The sequence below is a fragment of the Strongylocentrotus purpuratus genome, unplaced genomic scaffold (genome assembly GCF_000002235.5).
Source record: "Strongylocentrotus purpuratus isolate Spur 01 unplaced genomic scaffold, Spur_5.0 spur5_contig_835, whole genome shotgun sequence".
Classification (NCBI taxonomy): Eukaryota; Metazoa; Echinodermata; class Echinoidea; order Camarodonta; family Strongylocentrotidae; genus Strongylocentrotus; species Strongylocentrotus purpuratus.
This window is the reverse complement of record NW_022145541.1, coordinates 228,392-251,084: the sequence shown is the minus strand read 5'-3', so window position 1 is coordinate 251,084 and position 22,693 is coordinate 228,392. Positions and strand designations below refer to the sequence as shown.

General features: G+C 35.6%; 1 protein-coding gene across 2 annotated transcripts; it reads left to right on the top strand.

The window, feature by feature from the left end:
• Positions 1 to 229: 229 nt before the first annotated feature.
• On the top strand, positions 230 to 21,906 carry LOC582683 (ceramide synthase 6). 2 transcript variants are annotated; one of them, XM_030985152.1, is made up of 8 exons: positions 230 to 453; positions 9,514 to 9,750; positions 10,642 to 10,750; positions 12,863 to 12,955; positions 14,319 to 14,447; positions 17,088 to 17,194; positions 18,852 to 19,008; positions 20,707 to 21,906. In XM_030985152.1, the coding sequence occupies exons 1-8, from the start codon at positions 284 to 286 to the stop codon at positions 20,854 to 20,856; spliced, it is 1,152 nt and encodes a 383-aa protein (XP_030841012.1). In that variant the 5' UTR covers positions 230 to 283; the 3' UTR covers positions 20,857 to 21,906. The 2 variants fall into 2 exon arrangements, with proteins under 2 accessions (XP_030841012.1, XP_030841018.1); XM_030985158.1 differs by lacking the exon at positions 17,088 to 17,194 and adding an exon at positions 16,378 to 16,484.
• Positions 21,907 to 22,693: the final 787 nt, after the last annotated feature.

The following is a 22,693-nucleotide window of genomic DNA, read 5'->3' as shown; positions in this document are numbered from 1 at the left end:
ATCCAGCTAAAAAGTGGAAGTTACAAACTGATTCAGCCGAGGACGCAGGTTCGAAACTGAGTCACGTCTTTCGGATGGTGACGTTTAAAGGTCGGTCCCAGACGTAAATAATCATATCTGATTGATACACGTCTGTAAAAACCCAATACACACACACATTGACAACAAACAAATTGATTGAGCCTGCTGCACTGAGCTAGCTCCTCGGAGGATATCAAGGAGGACCAAGTCAGTTTCTTTCTCGGGAGCTGAGAAGTGCCAATTTCGAAAATTGACAGTCATAATGGCTGCTGAAACATCTTGGATTTGGAGTGAATGGTTTTGGCTACCATCTAATGTTTCATGGTCAGACCTTAAAAACACTGACAAGGCCGTTTATCCCCGGATTAATGATCTTTCTGTAATTTTTCCGTTAGCCGTTGCTCTTCTTCTCATCCGCACTGCTTTCGAACGGTAAGTGGCTCTTATTTTGCTTTTCGGTGGGTGTTTAGGCCTACACCGCCGCGTGGAGTTACCATGGCGTAACGAACCCTGGCGCGTCGGGTCGGTAATTCATGAACAATAGACTGTCACTTATATTAAATTTAACTGTAGTGTTACTGTTTGATAAATGTTCACCAATAACATGGGTTTAGTCTGCATGGATAAGGTTAAATAGCCTTAACCCTTAAACAAGGTCAGGTATTTCGAGGGTTTCTAAGACTAATCAGGCCAGGGGCTGGGGGGGGGGGGGCATCATGATCATGACACCCCCCCCCCCTTAGGCTAAGATCTTGGATATGGTTGGTGATATGAAGATGAAATTTGGTACACATATTGAAAAGCCAAAGGGGAATACTGAACAACATGACAACAATATTTGTTTCAATATTTTGCTTTATTTTTTTATAATTAATTTATTTCTTAAACTTATGTAATAACTACCGGTAGATCTAGCTAATATAAAATGCATTTTGGGGTCAAAATGTTCAAAACATACCAGTAAACCTACTTCTTTTGCAGTTACTTTTACATTATAAAATGGTTGGAAAATTAGTTTGGTGAGAAGTTCAACTTCACATAGATACATATTTAGTAGGTCCCAGTACAAACAAAATGCTAGTTCATATTTTATTTGTATTTCTTTGTTTACTTTTAATTCCTTAGTTTTCTATCGACATAATATGGTTTGACCATTAATAATAATAATGATAATAATAATTAAACATTTTTATATAGCGCATAACACATAGGCAAAATTGCATGTCACTATGCACTTTAAGAAAAGAAAAGAAAAATGCACTGAGTTCATGATTCTTATTATTTATGAAGTGGTGAATTAGAGATATGTTTTCAGAGAATTGATAAAGGTTTTATAGGATCCTATGCTTTTCAGATGTTCAGGCAACTTGTTCCACATTCTAGGATAGTCAAGAAAATATGTGAGAATGAACAATAACAATAATGTAAAAAAATATAATGCATATAAACTATACCGTACATTATTTTTAATTTTCTTTGTATTTCATCGTTTAAAAAAAAAGTTTTCTATTTTTTAAATATATTTTATTTTTCTATTGCTGGATGAACCTAAGATAGCTACATGTAAGTCTCACTTAGTGTTTTTTTTTCTCGAGAGGGGAGGGGGGGGGGGGGAGGGGTTGATTTAAAAAAGTGGTGCTTCATACCCCCCCCCCCCCCTCTCTAGTTTGCAATGATAGATCCGACTGAAATGAGAAGGCACACGGTATACACAGAAACAATTTTTTTCGGAACCACCAATTTGATACTTAAATATGATAATAGTAATTAGTGTAAAAAGGCACACGCGCAGGGCAAATTGGCAATGCAAAAAAAAATCTGAATCTGAACAGTGAACGTTTAACTTCAGCGTTGAACTGTCTGTCTAGACACCCGCCCTTATACGTTAACTACCTGGTCCATGCAGGTGAAGACTTACAATTACCGATACATCTTATCAAATATCAAATTTGTATTAGGTCCTTAGGGAGATAATGAGCAAGATAATTCTATTGTTTTTTGAGATGTTGCCAGCTTTGAGATAAATGGGTTGATTACTTGATTTGAGAGTTGTAAAAGGTGTTTTATAGTGAATGCAATCATGTGTTTTCTGTTTTTCAACCTGTCATCAATGTTCAACTAAACCTGACCCTGGGTATCAGATTATTTTTAACAAGGGGAAGACCTAATCCCAAGACTCAAGAGGTTAAATATTAGTACTCAGGGGGAAAAATACACAGGGGCACGAGGGCACGAGGCGAAATAGCCCCTGAAATGCCAAAAAGAGCCCCTGAAAGTCATAAAAGAGCCCAAAAAAACTCGAATAGAGTTCAATGCAAAACAAATTGAAGAGTGTTATTTTCATGCAAGCAAGCTTGTAAAGTAGCCCCCAAAATTTTAAAAGTATTTTTCCCTGATTAGTAGCATAATGACCAGTGTCAATATTTGCACACAAACATGTATGATGATACGTGCGACTAAACTACTATCTTTCAAATTATCAGATTATTTTTAACAAGGGGAAAACTTAATCCCAACTTCTCAAGATAGTAATATGACCAGTATCAATATTTGCACATAGATATATGATGATACGTGCATCTATGTGAGCTTTTGAAGCCTACTATCTGTTGATTATTAATTAGGACAGAGTACGGTCGTTAGTTATAAAACTCATATGTACCTGTTACTCTAATACATGGTGTTATTGTGGTATATTTCCTGATACCAAAGCAAATATTATATCATTTGAGACAATCCTTTTTGCTCCAATATAACAAAACAAAGTATACTGAATGAGATTTTCCTGTTCATCATTTGGTGTTTTAGTAAAGAAGGGAACTTTTCAGATTCGACTATACCAGTAGTAACCTTAGTATATTAGTAAACAGAAAGGGGTGGCCTCCAGTTATATTAGAACTTTAGAAGCATAGTATGTGAGCCTTTAACAAAAACTACAAACCAGTGGGGAAAATTATGCAAGGCCAATTGGGGCAATTGGTCACTGACATTTTTTAAATCTTGTTACCCAATTAATTACCAAGGATAAGCAAATAATCCTGATCGAACGAAACAAACTTTCTTATTGTATAGCCTGTGCATGTGCATGCATACCTCCAGGGCATTGAAGTCAAAGCGATAAAAATTGATGTAATATTGATTTACGGTAACTGATTTTTTTTTCTTCTCAATATGTAGGATATATACCCCTAACCTCCTGTTCAGGTAAAATAACATGTAGAATTGTAGATACATTTACTTTTATATACAAAAGTAATTGAATCAACTTAGAAAGTTATACTCAAGCAATGAGCAGTCTTCTAGTTTCAGTTTGCCAGGTTTGCCAGTGTTGTTGTGCAAAAGCCAGTTACACGTATGTATTTGTACTTTTTATAAGAATAGTATAACCACCGACTTCCCTGCCAAACAAATGTCATTATCTTCCATGCTCTTTGTATGCCCATCACTATGTGCTCATTGTCTGTGTTTCTATTGTGTGACAGTTCATTGAAGGTGGTTAAAGGATGCAAGGACCAGGCATAGACCAAGCTTAGAAAAGTTTGTTCACCTCCGTAGATCAATAATCAATATGGTGTCACATAACAGTTGATTCAAACAAAATGCATTGATCCTCAATTGGCTTTTGAGTTTCTATCCCCTATGAACATGGGCCTTGTTCACAGAAGCTAGTGTTAGGATGTTAGAATAGGAACAGCTAGGTCGGAGTGGTTTCAGTAATCCCTCACCCCGACCCACGTTATAGTTGTTTCAGTTAAAGGTAATACAAAGTTTTGGTATGGGGTTGTGAATTTGGTTCAAATGAACATATTGGAAGCATATGCGATCCTACAATATTCACTGTTCGTTGTCGCGGTCGAAATTGACTCTAAAGTAATGAAATTGTAAATAATAAACACTTTATATTGTATAGCTCCCTCTCAAGGTCAAGATATTAATTAAGCTATAAAACAAAGTTTCTTGACTAAAATCGACCGATTAGCTATTCCCGTTCGGAAATTATATACCACAACTACATATTCTGAGATTTTCATGGTCGCAGCTACAGTTGTACGATCGTAGGAGCTATTTGAAATTTATCAACATTTACAGGGAGCACCGGTAAATTTGTATAGGTATTCAATTTTTCTCGAAAGCAGAAGTGTTTTAGGCCTAAAGATTTTAGTGTTTTTAATACATCCACAGGGCCATCCAAATATATCCAAATTGTAAAGAATCACTATCCACCCATGTTTCAAAATTTCCCAAAACTTTGTAATACCTTTAATATAGGATAAGTTTTGTGATTTCTTTTGTATATAATTTTGTATTTTCACAATCTTCTAGGCGATGAAATGGCAGCTGATAACTTTCTCACCTCCATGCAATGTATCGGCATGCATCAATTGATTAATTTTCCTACTAGAGTAACGCAACATGGCTTCTCTTTGATTGATCATATATATACCAATATGAATGTTCCCAGTATTCATGCAGGAATAATTGAATCTGACGTTACAGACCACTTTCCGATCTTTACCATTTTTAAGTCTAATATACAATTTAAGAAAAAGTCTTGCCGAGGAAAATTAATGTCTCGTTCTTACAAGAACTATGATGTTACAAAATTCCATGCTGAGCTTGCCAATATAACATGGGAATCAGTTTATGCAGCGGATGATGCTGATCTCGCATACTCCCGTTTTTGTGAAATCATGACAAAAGTGTGTGATGAGCATGCACCAGTTGTAGCTCAACATGGTAAAAGGAGAAAGAACGAACCTAAGAAACCTTGGATTACAAAAGCTATAATGAATTCCATAAAAAAGAAACATACAATGTATTCACAGGTTCTTGCCACCAACCACAATCCTGTCTATTTAACAACATACAAGAAGTACAGGAATATGTTAACTACAATAATCAGAAACTCAAAGAGAAATTACTATAGTAGGATATTCCTTGAAAATAAGGGTGATACTAGCAAAACATGGAAGACTGTAAACGAGATTTTAAGTGGTGGAAACAATTCGTTTAAGCCAACAGTGGTGGATAAATTGTGTGTGAATGATACTGGTACTAATGAAACCCTGTGTAATGAACAAGATATTGCAAATGCATTTAATGACTTCTTTGTTAATGTTGGTCCAAATTTGGCGAATGCCATACCAAACACAAATCGTAATACAGAGAAAGTTTTAGACGATGGTGTAGACAAATCTTTCTTCTGGAAACCAGTTACTGAGACTGAGGTTAACAACCATTTAATAGCCTTGAATGTAAAGAAAGCTAGTGGGTATGATAATATGCCAATCAAGCTGATAAAAGATGCTGTGCACTATGTAACTTCTCCCCTTACATTTATTTTCAATCTGTCTTTCACCTCTGGTAAATTCCCAGATGCCTTTAAAATAGCAAAAGTGACACCTGTTTATAAGAAAGGACCTAAAGATGAAGCAGGAAATTATAGACCTATTTCAGTATTACCTGTTCTTGGGAAGGTTTTTGAAAAAATTGTAAATAATAGGCTTCTTGACTTTCTTGAAAAAAATCATGTATTATATGAGCACCAGTATGGCTTCCGTAAAAAATACAGTACAAAATTGTCAATGATAAATTTAGTTAACACTTTGAGGAATTCAATGGATGAGGGAAGAATCACACTTGGGATATTTGTAGACTTTAAGAAAGCATTTGATACAATTAATCATGATATTTTATACAGCAAACTTTCACACTATGGAATACGAGGAATAGCATTACAGTGGTTTAAGGACTATTTTTATAGAAGATTTCAATTTGTACAGTACGGAAATGTAACATCTCCCATGCTGCCTTTAACATGTGGTGTACCGCAAGGCTCTGTCCTAGGCCCAACGCTTTTCCTACTTTATATTAATGATATGCCATTTGCTACACGTTACTTTAACTTTCGACTCTTTGCGGATGACTCAAACTTATTCCATACATTTCCTGAAGGGCAAAAAGAAATTGATATGACTGAAGTGAACACAAATCTTCAAATTGTTTCAGACTGGTGTAATGCTAATAAACTGACAATTAATTTACAAAAGACGAGTTATATGCTAATAAGAAACCAGAGACGGCAGATTAATGTTCAAGGGCAACTGGCTATATCAGAAGCTGAAATAATAGAAGTTGATTCTTCGCTCTTTGTTGGGATAAAGATTGATAAACACTTGACTTGGAAACCCCACATACAAATGGTTAATAAATGCATCAGACAAAAAGTAGGAATCCTCTTCCGCTTACGGCATTTTGTGCCTAGAAATATCCTAGTGTTGTTGTATAAAACCTTTATTCAACCTCATATATCATACGGAATTGAAGTGTGGGGGAGCACTTACAAGTCTCACTTAAATTGCATACTGTATACACAGAAGATGGCCATACGGACAATCACATTTAGCCATTTTATGAGTCGTTCAGCACTATTGTTTTACGAATTGAAAATCTTAGATATTAACAAGTTCTATGAGTTGTCTCTATGTACATTTATGTATGACCTAGTACATAATAATTTACCTCACTGTTTGACGGATTATTGTGATAAAATTGAGCATAGATACAATACAAGAAAAAGAGAAAAGGGCCATCTACGTATACCACTGTATAAAACAACACAAGGCAAATTTTCAGTAACTTGTGTAGGAACCCGATTATGGAATGAACTTCCCGATGAAATAAAAAACAAAGGGTCTAGAAACACTTTTCGTAAACATCTCAACGATAACTTGATGAATAAGTGATTGAATTATGCAAGTACACATGTATATATTGTAAATAATCTCCATATTACATTTTTGTTGTTTTTTTTTGTCAAAAAAATGCAATTTTTTTGTATAAATAATCTGTAGATACATGTATCTATGACTTTTTAACCTGGTATATCCTCTTCATAATTATATTTGGAGTGTAGAAATTGTGCTACGGTATTACTCAACATGTATACTTCTACTGTCAAGTTTTATTTTTTGATAATGATATATTTATTTTTGCCAAGTGTGTGCTAAGAACAGGGGCCAGACTCGACTAGCACATGTGCTATTATTTGGCTCCTTTTCATCACCTTCTATATTCTATGAGAAAAGACATATGTCTAGCATATCAATACTTTGTTAGGTTTTTCTTTAATATGATCTATAATATTCATTTATGAACATGTACCATTCACGATGTATTCAAATGTTTAATCACTGATGTTATTGATGATGAATAAATAAAATAAAATAAAATCAAATCAAATTTGTTTACTTGTTGAGTTCACTTGCTGTTCACGGCCTTGCTGAAAAGCAGCTCTTGGCTGATAGCAGGCTTTTTAGCCGTGATGAAGTAAATTTACCAAAAAACAAAAAACACAACATTATTTCAGAGATTCCCATGAAACTACGGTCAAACCTGCATTAGCAATCACCTGTTTAGAAAGACCACCTGACTATAAAGATCACATGTTTCATTTCCCTTGAATATGGTTTCTCATTGAAAACCAGCTGCACTAAAGGAACCTGTTAATAAAAACCAGTGCCACCTGCAATCCTGCATATAAAGACCACTTTTAATGTTTCCCTTGAGCATTCTTTATATAGGTTTCACTGAGAATTACAGTTTCTGAACTTACTATCTGCTCCTGTTTTCTATGAAACCAGAAACCTTTGCTATTGAAGTTTTACCAATAAAATGTTTGTGAATTTCCCAAATGGTTTAGATTCTTCAAAGTTTTCTCCCATAACTAATCAATGTGGAGCTCTATACCTTGTTGGCTCCTCAAAGGGCCAAACCAACAGTTGCTGTAGGTCTACAGGTACAAGGACTCCTTGGTGTCTTGTCCTGCATTGTATGTCTTAGGGCTTCTGTACCTGTGCCACCATGTTAAATGGATGGAACCTCTTCAAGTCTTCACAAATACAAACAATCTGTTTACTAACCCTCATTGGCATGTACTGTACATGCCTTGTAAAGGCTGGATTACAATACAAAGACAAACATGTACTGCACTGAATCAGGATATCTCGTACAGATTTTATATCACTGGCTGCCTGCAAGAAGGCCATAAGGCTTAGACTACATGTATGCAGGGCTCCTACTAAAAAAATAATTATTGGGAGACCGGACTTGAATTTTGAAATATGAAGATGAGGAATGGAGGCATGGATGAAGGCTCCTTAACTGCCAGCCCTGCATCCAAACCCCAATCTTTCCTTTCTCGGGCGGTAAACATTGATGACAGGTTGCTATGTATACAAGCCCCAGTCCTTGTTTGCTTCCTTACTATATTGTACACAATGAGTAAAGCTGTGTACATCATTGCCTTTTCTCTCCTACTCACAGTGTGAATGAGTAAAGTCAACCGTACTCCAGCATTTGATTAAGTTGTGAATACCCCATTGACTGATGTTTGTTTCGGGGTTTCTAAAGAAAACCTTCATTACATAAAGGCCTGTGAACTAGGACTGCTGTATCAGTGTATGTCTGAATTATTTTGTTCCACAGTTTGGTTTTGGTACAAAATTGCATTGTACAGTGTATATGACAGGTTGAGCCTTCAGGGGAGAGGGAGAGGGGAGGGGAAGGCAGTAATAGATCATTAGAATAGCCCATCTAGGCCTTCAAAGAGCAAATTAATTATCACAAGTCTCAAATACATTTATTTTTTATTTATAGCGCCCTGTGTGTGATGCTGTGCATTGCCTAATTTATATGATGTTTTTGATTTAATACCGGTAATGTTTTGGTATCCAATGACAGGTAAATGTGGACAGCTTAAAGTTTTAGAAGTTTGCTGACCAGTATATAACAAGAGTTTAAATTCTATGCATTGATATATCTGGAGGCAGTTTGCCATATTGAACAGCAACAGTGCACATTGATAGTGCATTATGATATAGGTCAATAACTGGGAATTAAGTCTATCTACTTTACCACTCCCTTTGAAGTTTTGCCAGTTCCTGCATACCTCGGATCTACAGGTGGTATAATTCCGTTCTGGGGCCATCGTCTTTTTGTTCATGTCTTTTGTTCACATCAAAATAGTATCCTGTCCTGCTGCAGTTCAGTCATGCTTTGACACCAATGAATGTAAATCTTTTTGACCATAGACTCACAACTGACCATGGGGCAGATGAAGAAAATTACCATTTTATTCATAGCACTACTAAGCTATAAAATTTATGAACCTCTTTGAAGCAACGCCGACCATCACCATCTGATTGAGAAGGCTTACAAGTAGATCTCGAAGAATCAGACAATCTGTTGAAAAATTCATTTCTTTTCTCTTTTTCAGATGTATTGCCATACCTTTTAGTCACAAACAGTACCAGTAGTTGGAATAAAAAACAAGAACTATTATGAAGCAACAACAATCGCAATTCTTTAGAAAATTAACAAGCAAGTCTCCAAGAAGTTAAAGAACCCTGACAATATCTTAGAACTTTCATTTTCTTTGTATTGTACATAAATGATTTAAATCAATCAATTCTATTTCTTTATTTTTGTCAGATGTATCGCCACACCCCTTGGGCTCCTAGCTGGAATAAAATCCAAGAACCATTATGACGCAACACCCAGCACCATCCTTGAGAAGGTTTACAAGACAGTCTCAAAGTGCCCAGACAGGAAGCGTCTTGAGGGACTGGCCAAACAGCTCGACTGGTCGGTTAGAACAATAGAAAGATGGTTCAGATGGAGACGAAACCAGGACAGACCGAGCATGCTGGTTAAATTCACAGAGACAAGGTAAGATCTTTGCAGATATTCCCGGGGACGGAGAGTTTCCTTACTGGTATTCTTTTTGGCTGATTAAAGTCCTGTCTTGTCCAAGAACCAAGACGGATGGAGCATGCATCCCAAATTCACAGAGATGATACTTTCAGATATTCCTGGAGACCGAGAGTTTCCTTATTCATTTTCCCCCTTTTTTCCTTACACTTTTATGCTGTTGTACCTAGATATATTGTACCTAGATATGAATGTTGTACCATATGACATGGGGTGATGTGTTATTTCTCATTCAATAATGAACCCCCAAATAGTGAGTATATATACTCTCGAAATACTCTCTTCCCTCTTAAACAGTAGTCCTCATCATCATTATCATCTCTCCCTCTTTCTCTCTCTCTCTCTCTCTCCCTCTCTCTCTCTCTCTCTCCCTCTCTCTCTCTCTCTATCCCTCTCTTTCAATTGTCTTGTGTGTTTTCTCTTATTTCACCTTTATGTGCATTTATTTCTCTTTCTCTCTTTCTACATTGTTTTTTAAGTTCCTTCTGTCCCACTCTTTTACAATCTCCAATGTATTCTCTTGGCATCAGTCAGTCTGGCTCTTCTCTTTATACCTCTCTCCCATTCTTCTTGCTGTCTCTGTCTGCCTCTTGCTGTCCTTTTGCCGCTGTCTTTTTGCCTCTCTCTTTCTCTCTCTCTCTCTCTCTCTCTCTCTCTCTCTCCTCTCCTCTCTTTCTCTCCCTTTCTCCTCTCTCCTCTCTTTTTTCTCCCTCTCTCCCCCTCTCTCCCGCTCTCTCTCAGTCCCTCTCCCTCCTCCTTTTTATCACTTTTTCTCACCTTTATTCACTCATCAGTCATCTAATTTAATTGATCAAAACCCTTTCTTTGATTAATTACTCTCCACCACAGTTGGAGGAGTGTGTTTTACATTGCCTCATTCAGCTATGGTATGTACATCGTTCCCACTCAGCCATGGTTCTGGGACCTTAGACTATGCTGGCAGCATTTTCCATTCCATGTAAGTTTCTTTATGGTTCAACATAGAGTTAAAGGAAAATCCAACCCAAATAGACAACTACTCTAAATGAAAGCAGAACAATCAGAGAAGCAAAGATGAAAGTTTCAATTAAATCCGACTAAATATAAGAAAGTTATGAATTTGAAGGTTGTAATCACTATACGTATGGGTAATTTAAATTGGCTGAAGCGGTAATGTCAATGGGATGTAGTGCCGGACTACTTTCCCATCTGTTCCAACATATAGAATATAAAAATATAATTCATTGCTCAGGAGGGTCTATTCTTTTTATAGGACTTATAATAATATGCTATCTGTAATATACAGTATTTTGAGTAGTGCCTTAAGGGAGAAGGAAGTTATAAGAAAAAAGAAATTAATGATATTTTTGTACACGGCCAATGGGAGAGCTATAACTTCCTTACTATTGGTCCGATTCATATCGAACTCTGCCACTTTTCTGTTATTTTTCTACTTTCATACAAATTAATTTATTAAGGGTTGGATTGCCCTTTAGCAATCAAGTTATTCATAACCCTTTTAAATGTAATGTTTTTGTGTTTTTTCTTGACTCAAGAATGAAAGGTGAACTGGTTGAATTAGGGCATTTATTGAATACTTTTAGATGTAAGCAGTGCATATAAAAAAAAAGACTACCTAACTTTGGTAGCTTCGAACTAAAAAGTTGTAACCTGTATTTGAATTATATTTTATGTAAAAGGGTGACTAATAACCTGTCTAATGATACCATATTCATAATAGTGCTGCCACAGATAAATGAGCAGGTCAAAATCCTCTTGTACCAAGTTTGGGCTGAAGCAATGAATGGGGGTCAAAAGCCATTATGCATGTGGGTTATCACTTATCTCATTCCAATATAAACAATTGCTCACTTATTAATATTGACTATTAGGGAGTTGATGATAAATGGTGTTAATGGTCAAGGAAGTACTTATTACTAACAAAAATGAGTGAAAAAATGGATAAAACTAATTTGGGATAATATCTTCTTTATGAAAGTCTACTGTCAATTTCTTTAATACTTAATTACTTTAATATCATTATATGTGTTCTGTCCTGCATTTGGGTTTAGTAACCTTTGAGGTATCATTTGCTATTTTATATAAACACCTTATGCTCTTTACGTGTGTGATATGGTGCAGCGGACAAGTGAGAGAGAGAACTTAGATATCATGAAACCAGAAGTTGGTAGGCAGTTCAAAATAATGAAAGATTATCCTAGGAAATTAAACAAGGGAAGGCCTAATTACATTGCATCATTTTAAACAATGAAGCACGGAAGCACAAGGCATAATTTTAACTTTAAAAAGACCAAAGAAGGACATGCATATGGCCTGACCCATAAGGCGAATTCGACCAAACTTTTTAAAGACCCTAGTGCTCAGTCACCCATGGCAGAAATATTATGAATAGGGTATCATTGGATAGAAAACAAGTGACTCTTCATGCTGAAATAAATTTCAAAATCATATTGGTTATCAGTTTTTAATTAGGAGCTACCAAGGCTGGGTACACTTTTTTTAACATAATTTATATATCACATTTCTCAAGAAACATATATCGAGACAAATCAAATTTTTACATTAAAAAGATCAATAAAACTGAATGTTGTTTTGTATTGTGAAATCTTAATGAGGAAATTTAGTGCATTGGATTATTTTTAGTTGTTGAAGTTGTTGGTATTTGAATTTCCAAATGGACCAATAAAATTAATCTGAATCTGAATTATTGTTTATAAATATGGTTTATGTTTGCCATGTTTAGCAAAAGCACACATACATGTTCAGTTCTAGAATTCTGCTAAATATTCTAATATCTGTTGTAAAATGCTTCCTGCTTGACATGATTCCAACGTTGCATGAATTATGATTTAACATAACTAAATATTTTCAAACTACATGATGATTTTTTAAAAATATTGTCATAATATTTCCAATATTTTTGTTTTTCTTGCAGTCCTTAGTAAAACTGGATTCAATGGGTGTTTTTATTTTAGTGTGAAAATGTTTCAACATAAAGTAATGATTGTTCAACTTTTAAAAATTTTTTAATGTTGCCAAAATATTTTCACTATTTTTGTTTTTCTTGCAGCCGGTGACAACAGAGATCTACAACTACTACATGATCGAGATGTCTTTCTATCTCTCTCTCATTCTATCTCTCTTTACCGATGTGAGGAGAAAGGTTAGTACGATATGGTTTATGACATCATATTGAAAGTTATTAAACAATAATAATCTGTTCTTGTATTACATTATGATATAATGTCCCGATGTGCTTCCAAAGAGCTATGGAAGTTATTACCCTAGCTTTAGCTCCGGCAGCCGTTGTCAGCGCATAGTGCATTTCAATGAATCATCCTATAAGGTACCCATTTACCTCACCTGGGTTGAGTGTGGCAAATGTAGATTAACGTCTTGCCAAAGGACTGTAGTATTGTGGCAGGGATTGAAGTGTACCAATCGCTTTTAAAAAAAAATTGTGTAAAGGGAGAAAGTATAAAAATTAACCTTAAAAAAATTACCTTGCATTCTATGGCTTATCTTATCTGACTTACCTGATGTTACTGTCAACAGAATGTAGATGTGCATGAATTTATCAGATTTGAAAGTAAAAATTAAAGTTATTAAAAAAGCATAAATCATATTAATCTTTAATAGTGAAATTGAAAGTTGCAATAATCACATGATTTGATGACATACATGTACCTGTATATCACATGGTATTGAAAGAAGGATATATTATGATGGAATTTTTATGGTTTTTAACCTCATCAATAGCCCAGTGTGCTTTACCATAGAGAATTCTTTTCAAAGGATATATTCACAATAGGAAGTGGTATTATGAATGCCAACCCATGTGAGAAAAACTTGCCTATAGTATAAGAAATTTGAAATAAAAACTTAACTTTTGTTCAAAAGGTATGCAAAGAATTAGTAAACAAGTCGATCAATTTCAATTCAATGACCAGGACTATAATACACTATGAAGTGCATTGATTAGTGACTTAATTGGAAATGCATTTATATATTTATATTTTTTATATTTTATATATATACATGTACAAGGCATTCAAGGAACTTCTTACTACCCGCGATACAGCATTCAAGGAATTTCTTCCCACCCGCGATACCCATTTACCTCAAAGAATGTCAAAGGACTTTAGTGCTGTGGCAAGGATTTAAACCTTGCAACTTGCGATCCACAGACCAGTGACTTGACCACTAGACCACAACACCTCTATTTATTTGCATAAGAATGTGTCTCTCTACTGCTGTAGGATGCGATACGATGCAAAAGTTTTATGTGGTTAGATGAGCAAGTTTGCGCTTTCAAAAATGACGCCTGGCTGGAATGCTCCCCAGGGAGTGGAGAATGTGCATACATTGTGTGCGGGAAAGCCTGAATCCGATGACGGGTAATAATATATATCTGTAATCCGCTTAGACACATTGTTGATGTATTAAGCATTATATGAAAGCTGAATATTATTATTATTATTACTATAAGTAATTGCATGTTCTGTCTGATTTTTTTTTCCATTCAGGATTTTGTTCAACAGTTAATTCATCATTTTACAACTATCTTCCTGATGGGTTTCTCCTGGACGTGTAACTTCACCAGGGTTGGATGTATCGTCTTGGTAACGCATGATGTAGCAGACATCTTCCTAGAGGTAAGGATAGTCTGTACGCTCAGACTCTAATTTGACATTTAAACACATTTCCATAAAGTCTTGAACAGAGCCTAACTCTGTCAGTCTCTGAAGCAGCTTCAGATCTAGATGGGTCTTCCATATACTCCCTTGTTTATAATAAAAACCAGGGATGAGATTCCTCCGCCGAGATTTCAAGACCATTTTTTTTTCTTCTTATTTTTCTAACCCTTACCCTAACCGTAATCCCGGAACTTATTTAATCTTCATCCTTTTGGGGGATTTCTTCTGTCTCATCCCTGATAATACTACCCATTGTTCTCATGAAGTGCTTTTACAGATTACTGATCAGAGTGCGGATACACAAAAATGCATTTTGAATAATAACTTCTGGCACTTGGCATGTAGTAATTACCCATATACAAACATTGGGCGTGGTATTCATATCAATATTGTAAAAGATAAGGACATAACAATAGCGATTGCTTTAGACTTGTACATGTATATCACCTGTCCTGTTAAGAGCCAGATAGGTGTTAATAATTAAACACTCAGTTAACACAGCACTGACTTGCAGTAGCAATATGAACTTGATTTGGTTCTAAATGATTGTATACTTTATTAGCTTTATCATTTTCTTATCTCTACCTCACTGGGTATTAGCCCTTGATAGGCCTTCCGCCTTTGCTAGTCCCTCCATATTATGTATTGTTCTTTACTGCATCTTTTTATTTCTAATGTAATATTTCGATTTAAAAAAAAAAAAAATTTCCTTCTGCATTATTTTACACATTTTACTGATCTTTATGAGTTTTGTTGAAATAAATGAATTGAATTGAATTAAACTACGACATGGGATTATTAAGAGTTGGTTTTTAGTTTCTTTTTGAAAGTTTCTTCTGTTGTACAATAGTACAATAGAACCCTCATTCTACTGTCTGTTGAATACCATTTTACACAGAGTAAAAGCCTATCTGACTCTTGGCAGATGATCAATTTATGAGCAATGAAGCGAGAACAAACAAATTGAAACAGGATTATGTTTTTTACTCTTCCATTGAAATATTGTTTATTATTATTATTATTAATTCAAACCACAATGTTCACAAGTACTACATCGAAAGTCAGAATTCAAGAATTCAACGTCATGAAAGATTTATTGTGATGAGACTTCTGTGAATAAAAGGGTTCATGGTTTATGATCATGAGTGCATACAGTGTACCTACTTGTACTAAGTATTGGAATTGCAATAATAGATCATACCTGCAAAAGTGCAAAGCAATCATGGAAAAACCAATAATGTATTGTGTGAGATTTCGTTTGATGATACAGGTTAGAGAGAGTAATGCAATGAATACATTTAACACAACACAACCATAACATAACCATAGTATTATCTGTAAAGCACTTAGAGACATCGTAGATGTATTAAGCGCAATATAAAAGCAGAATATTATTATTAAAATATGCAGACTACCAAATTTTACGGTTGTTTTGCACGGTGGAAGACGGTTGAAGTACTTTTAAGATAGTTAGCAGTACAATGTAACATCTAGAACACTTGAAAACCATAATTTAGTTAGACTTAAATTTTCATCTTAAAGCGGGACTGCACTACGTGTAGCTACTTGCGCCTCTATATAGCCAACAATGCCTACATGTAAGCAGTACCTGTTGGTCCCCAATTGTCCCCTTTTTCTTATGTCAATTGAGAGCTGAATTGATGAGATAACTACCTGCCAGTGACCACGCAGAGAGGTCCAATCCCTCCTGTCCAAACTAATGCAGATAGGCTTTAAATGTTTGAATTATTTTGACTTTGATTGTTGATGATAAACAGGCCCTGAGTAGGCCTAGTTATGAGTCTACCTTGTTTAAGTTATTTATAATCATATTTATCATGATATAGGTACAGGTATATTTATGACTAATTTTATTTTCTCCCCACAGTTTGCCAAAATATGCGTTTACGTCGCCCGGCATTCGGCAGCTGATGCCCTATTTGGAGTTTTTAGCATTGTATTTTTTGTTTCTCGGATATTATTCTTCCCATGCGGGTAAGTTAGAGTTATAGGGATAATAGACATGCTTATATGATATTCTCTTTCACTACTCTTTTTTATATCTTTTGTTCTCCCCCTCTTTTCCTCTCTTCCATCCCCTCTCTTACTTTCTCTCTCTCTCTCTCTTACATTCTTCCTTTCTTCTCTTCCTGTACTCTATATTCAACTCACTTCCACCTCTCTCTCTCTCCCTTTCTCTCTGTCTCTCCCCATCTGTCTCTCTCTCTGTCTCTCTCTCACTCTTCCACTTTATCTCTCTATCTCTCCCCTCCCCCTCTCTCTCTGTCTCTATGTCACTCTCTCTCTCTCTCTCTCTCTCTGTCGCTCTCTCTCTGTCTCTGTTGCTCTGTCTCTCTCACCCTCACACTTTCCCTATCCCTCCCTCCCCCCTCTCTCGCCACCCCCCCCCCTTCTCTCTCCATCTCCCCCTCTGTCTCTCTCTGTCTGTCTCTCCCCACCCACTCGTTCTGTGTGTGTGTGTGTGTCTCTCTCTCTCTCTCTCTCCCTCCCTCTCTCTCTCTCTCTCTCTCTCTCTCTCTCTCTCTCTATCTCTCTCTGTCTCTCCTTTTCTTTCTATGCTTATTGCATAATGTACAGACGGGGAAGATGTTTAAATATGCTCAGTTTGAGGCTGGTGCTAACTCCATGTTCGGTGTGTTCACTGCTGCCTTCTTTCTGTCACGCATGCTCTTTTTCCCGCTCTGGTAAGTTCGCTTACTGATCGACTTCAGAGGCACTCACTCTACATGTCTAGATTATATATATTATTTGTCATTTGTATCACTGACCATTAACCTACATACCTTCACGTTCATGAGATAATTGCCTTCATTCTGTCATTTTTGTTGCACTTGATATAGGCAGTTAAGTTCTGGTTAATAAAAAAAGTTTAAGGTCAAAAATTGACTTACGGCCATATTAGATTTAGGCCTAAATATCTGAGTTTGGTCAAAAAACGACCTCGGCAATTAGTCTAATATTTAGCATAACTATCTTTGTTAAAAGTTGTTATACTATACAAATATATGCTGTCATTTTAGGCTCTGCTTGAAAAACTTCATAATAGTAAACGTTGACTAGATTTTTTCCTTTTAGACTGCTGGATTTTGTTTATGTGGTTATTTGGTGTAAGGTGTGAATTATGATTAGGTAGACAACCCGCCTTGCACGATTATTGTTTTGTTTGATTAGATGCCCTGCAGCAAGATAGTATTTACATGTCTAATATTGCTATTAATGTGCCTGAACTTGTAGCAGATGTAAATGTATGTTGTAATCTTCTTATTCAAACATTAAGTGGGAAGTCATCAATATAAAATTGAATTTATGGGCATGATTACACAGAACATTTTTAAACTGTTTATTTTCAAAGTCCAACTCTCATTTGATCTGATATTTAGAGAACAAATGTTGGTTTAACACTTGTGCACGATCATATATGTTGTATGATTGATATGGCCTGTGAAATGTTATTGAATTGCGTGTATGCTTCAGATTCATAATGATCTGGAAAGAATTTCAAAGTGTGAAGAAGAAATTTGTTTTAGAGGATGAACTTGAACAAAGCACGTTTTCAAATTCTTTTTTATTTTGGAACCCCCAAAATGTTAGTAATTGGATTTTAGAGATGTTATGCCCCCTCCCATCCCCAATTCCTCACTCAGGATCTCATTGACGGAGTGACAGATCAATGCAAAATAAAAGACACACATACAAAATCATTTTCCTCTGGTTCTTGCTCTCTCTCTCTCTCTCTCTCTCTCTCTTTCTGTCTCTGTGCTTTCCTCTTTCCTCTTTTTCTTTTGCTGCCCCCTCATCTCTTTCCCTTATCTATCATTTTTTTTTCTTTTTCTTCTGTCTTCATTTCTCTGTTTTCCCTGCTCTCCATCTCAATCTTACTATTCTCCTCTCCTTTCCTGTCTCTCTCCCTCCTCCTCCTCTCTTTGTATCTATCTGTCTATTTATCTATCTTTCTTATAATTAGCTTGCTTCTTGATTTGTTTTGTATTGTTTAACAAAAATGATAATCCATATATATCAAGATTGAATTTTGATAACAATTATTTGAATTTGAATCCCCCTATCCCCGTATTTATCTCTTTTATCTTTCTTTTTCTGGTTCTTTCTTCATTACTCTGTTTTCCCTGCTCTCCACCTCTCTCTCCACCTCTCTCTTTCTCTCTCACTCTTACTATTCTCCTCTCTTTTTCTGTTTCTCCCTCCTCCTCCTCCTTTCTGTATCTATCTTCCTTTATATTTAGCTCGCTTCTTGTTCTGTTTGTTGTTGTTTATCATCCATATATATCAGGATTGAATTTCGATAACAAATTGTTTGAATTTTGAATTTCCTACTATCTACAGGATCATCTACAGTGCTATCTTTCATTCTCTTGAGATCATCGGACCTTTCCCTGCGTACTACCTATTCAATGGACTCCTGATCATTCTTCAGATCCTCAATAGCTTCTGGTTCTTCCTCATCGCCTGCATGGTGTATAGGGCCCTCGCTCATGGACAGGTAACTATAGCTATGTTTGTTTGTTTTATCTATTCACCATGTAAAATAATTGTTTACAAAATTCAGTGGGTTACATCAAGATATAATACATAGTAGGAACAGTGCATAAACAAAAAATAAAACAAAATACAAAATCATGCCCCTTAGGGTATTTGAATAACAAGCAAAAACAAGGAAATACACATTACCTCTTCTTGACAAAAAATAGCACTGTTAATAAAAGTACCTCAAAAGTTAACAAGCATATGTTGAGAGAAATAATTCCTTCAGTTTCTTTTTAAAGAACAAAAGGTTATTACAAGTTCGTATTTCAGGTTGCCGAGCGTTCCTAATGACAGGACCTATCTAATCGATCTGTGGGCTAAGGCATTCTGTGTGCACATGGATCCCTCATAGTTTTAAACTTCTAAGTTTTTGAAACCTCAAGTTATAAGCAATGATCCACTAACAAGGATGAGGGTTCACACAGGGCTGAAACAACAAGTGTTTAAAGTTTTAAGATTCAAGATTCAAGATATTTTATTTAATCATAACAATGACAAAATATACAAACAACAATGCAAAATACAGTATGGAATATGGAAAGGACCTTAAGAAAAGCAATTACTCGAGTGGAATGACCCTGGAAGAGAGAGAAAAAAACAAAAAACAAATACCAAGTAAATACAGAGTCAAAGTAATCAATGATAGAAACTAAATTAAATACGCACCCACACACACCAATGTACCAATCCTAAGTAGCCATAGTATTTGATGAATTATTCAATAAGTTACTATGACATTGCTCTTTAAAGCTAGATAAAGTTGGGCTGATCTAATTTGTTCACCTAATTGATTCCAAAGTTTTTTTTCCAGTATACGTTAATGAGTTTAGGGACGGTATTAATTCTACTTTAGGAAAATGAAACTGTACACTTTAACTATTAGCGGGTGTTATCTCAGAAAATAATTGTGTGAACACAGTAAACAACTTTGAGTAAGGATTGACCCCAAACCCCACTAATCGCTCATGAATTTTGCGCATTAACCTTATATCTAAGATCTGTCGTGTTTTGTACATATTTGAGTAAATCTAAAGTTTTGTAACTACAAGTGCGTCCAAACGGTCCTATACTATAAGATAACAAACCTAAACTTAAAGTTCACGGATTGCCCTGTGAACTTCACAATTGTTGATTCAATATTTATGATTACTATTGTTAGTACCGATTATTATTATTAAGTAAAGTACGCCAAAACGCTGAGGGGAAGGGGGGGGTAGCGATTTGAATCACTATAAGCCTCGCATCTCCCTTCCCAATAGAACTGATTGGGGATGTGGTTCCCCCTCTTATATTTAAGTATATGAATACTACTGTGGGTTCATAATCTGCAAAGGTAGTGACTCTCCTATACACAGGGCCTCCGTTTAACATCCTATCAGAGGGACAGAGTGTTTTCCAGCTCTTAACCTAGTCTACATAAATTATACGGAACAGGGGAGGGGCACGTTAACACATAAGACAGGCTTCATTCATATGGGTTGGCTTTGAACCCATGTTCTTTGGTTCGACAACAGACACTTTACCTTCTGAGCCAGCTCACCTCCTGGTATTCATGATTACGATATAGATATTGCATGCTCTGTGGTTCTATAATCTATGTAACACAATATATGAGATAAAACAAACTCACTTTATCTCCTCTTTCATTTCACAGGTTACAAAGGATGCAAGGAGCGATGTGGAGGAAAGTGGCTCGGAAAGCGAAGAAATGGAAGAGACAAATGGGAAAATGAATCACAACCACAACTACACCAATCACATCAATTCCAATTCCAACTACAAAGCAGTAGCCAATCACCACTGAGCATCGTTTGAATTCATCCAATCAGGATGGGGCATCGGGGTGAAAGCAATCTCAACATGCTAATTTTTTACTCCACAGAGGGGATCGATGTAGAAGCCTTTAGCCATTCCGATCGCCATTCAGCATCATTTGAATGCGTCTAATCAGGATAATTTCTTGATTATGTTTAAAACAATGATTTAGTTTGAAGTGGAGATTATTGAATGTGTTATCAATATTTAAATGTGAATATCATTGGTTGGATGGAGTATTCATTATCTTCTGCAGAAATTCAAGGGGATTTGAATATACAGAAGTTGATGTGAATAATGACACATGTGCACACCTTTATACGAAGACTGAGGTTACTCTTTTTAACAGAGAGGACTGAAAAACGCATGAACCACTTGTTCTTTTTATGGCTAAATAACCAAATTTTTTCTAACAGAACGAGATGCCTCTGACAGCAGAGGTATTTGTTTCACGTTTCTGGTTGAATGTTTAATACCCATCAAGATGTCATGTCCATCTACAGTGAAACCTGTCAATAAAGACCACCCGAGGGAGACAGGAAAAGTGGACTTTATAGGCAGGTGGTCTTATGTACAGGTGCCTATAGTACATGTTTCAATGAGAAACCATTATCAAGGGAAACAAAAAATGTGGTCTTTGGAGACAGGTGGTCACTATAGCAGGTTTGCAACTATAGTAACACATTCATTCATCCATCTTCTTTGAAGGAAGGTGGATATGGTTAGATGATGTAAACAATTTTATGCAAACTGATCTTCTTGCTACCATAAGTACAGTCCCCTGTCCTGTGTATTCTCTACTGTTCATGAAATAAGTAATGTATTCAAATACTGGATCAGTCTTTCGTGGGTATAGGGTGTAAATTTTATTTATTTTGTGAGAATTTTTAGTACTATTACATATTTTATTGTAATTTGATGGATAAATGTTTCTGGATTGAAATAGGGTTGTTTTGTATAATAATATGCCTTAATTTGAAAAGTGCTTGCAGTTGGAAAAGTTTTGTGGGATTCTCGTAAATGTAGGAATGAAATGCTTTAACATACTGACAAAATATTGATTACTGAAACAAACAATGACAATTTCTTTGAAATTTGAATCGGTAGAGAATATTTTGGTTGGTTTATTTGCAGAAGCACTCTCCATACATTCTAGTGCAAACTTGTCATAGCGCCCTCTATTTTCATTTGTAACCTGTTGGACATTGAATTCTCTCATTCCCTTTGAGTTAATAGGAATAGGAACTACATACATGTAAATGAAGTTCCCATAAGCAATGGATTAACTGATTCTGACTGGTCACTGTAGGTCAGCATGTATTTCTAAACCCCAGGGGGATGTTTCACAAATATCCTAAGTTGAACTAATCTCTAAGTTGGACTTAACAATTATGGAAAGCTGTTAGCATCCTTGAAAATATTTTGTAAAAGTTATTTTAATAGGCATAACATGTTGATTCACATCATTCATATTTTCTATTATCATGGGAGATTTCATGTTCTTGATGTGGAATTTATGAAAAGTCTAAAATACTTGGAATTTTTGCTTTTGAATTTATTTCATTATAAGGCTACAAATGGCTCTCCATAGCATTTAAGTCAAACTTAGAGTTAAGTTTGACTTAGGATCTTTGTGGAACACCCCCCTGAAATGATTACAATGAATATACTGATATGTTTATTTTGATACAAGGTATTTTAACCCACCTGCATTTATATAGATATGAATGAAATGATCATCCCATACCAAGTATTATTGAAACAGAGTTGTATTCACTCACAGTGCTTTCATGATTGCAATATTGAAAACGAAGAGTTGTTACTTC

What these genes read in the sequence shown, in the direction of transcription:
- LOC582683 (XM_030985152.1), top strand. Translation starts at nt 284, where the DNA reads ATGGCTGCTGAAACATCTTGGATTTGGAGTGAATGGTTTTGGCTACCA. An exon ending in GTTAAATTCACAGAGACAAG is followed by an intron (nt 9,751 to 10,641) that starts GTAAGATCTTTG and finishes TCTCCACCACAG; the next exon opens with TTGGAGGAGTGTGTTTTACA. An exon ending in TAGCAGACATCTTCCTAGAG is followed by an intron (nt 14,448 to 17,087) that starts GTAAGGATAGTC and finishes CATAATGTACAG; the next exon opens with ACGGGGAAGATGTTTAAATA.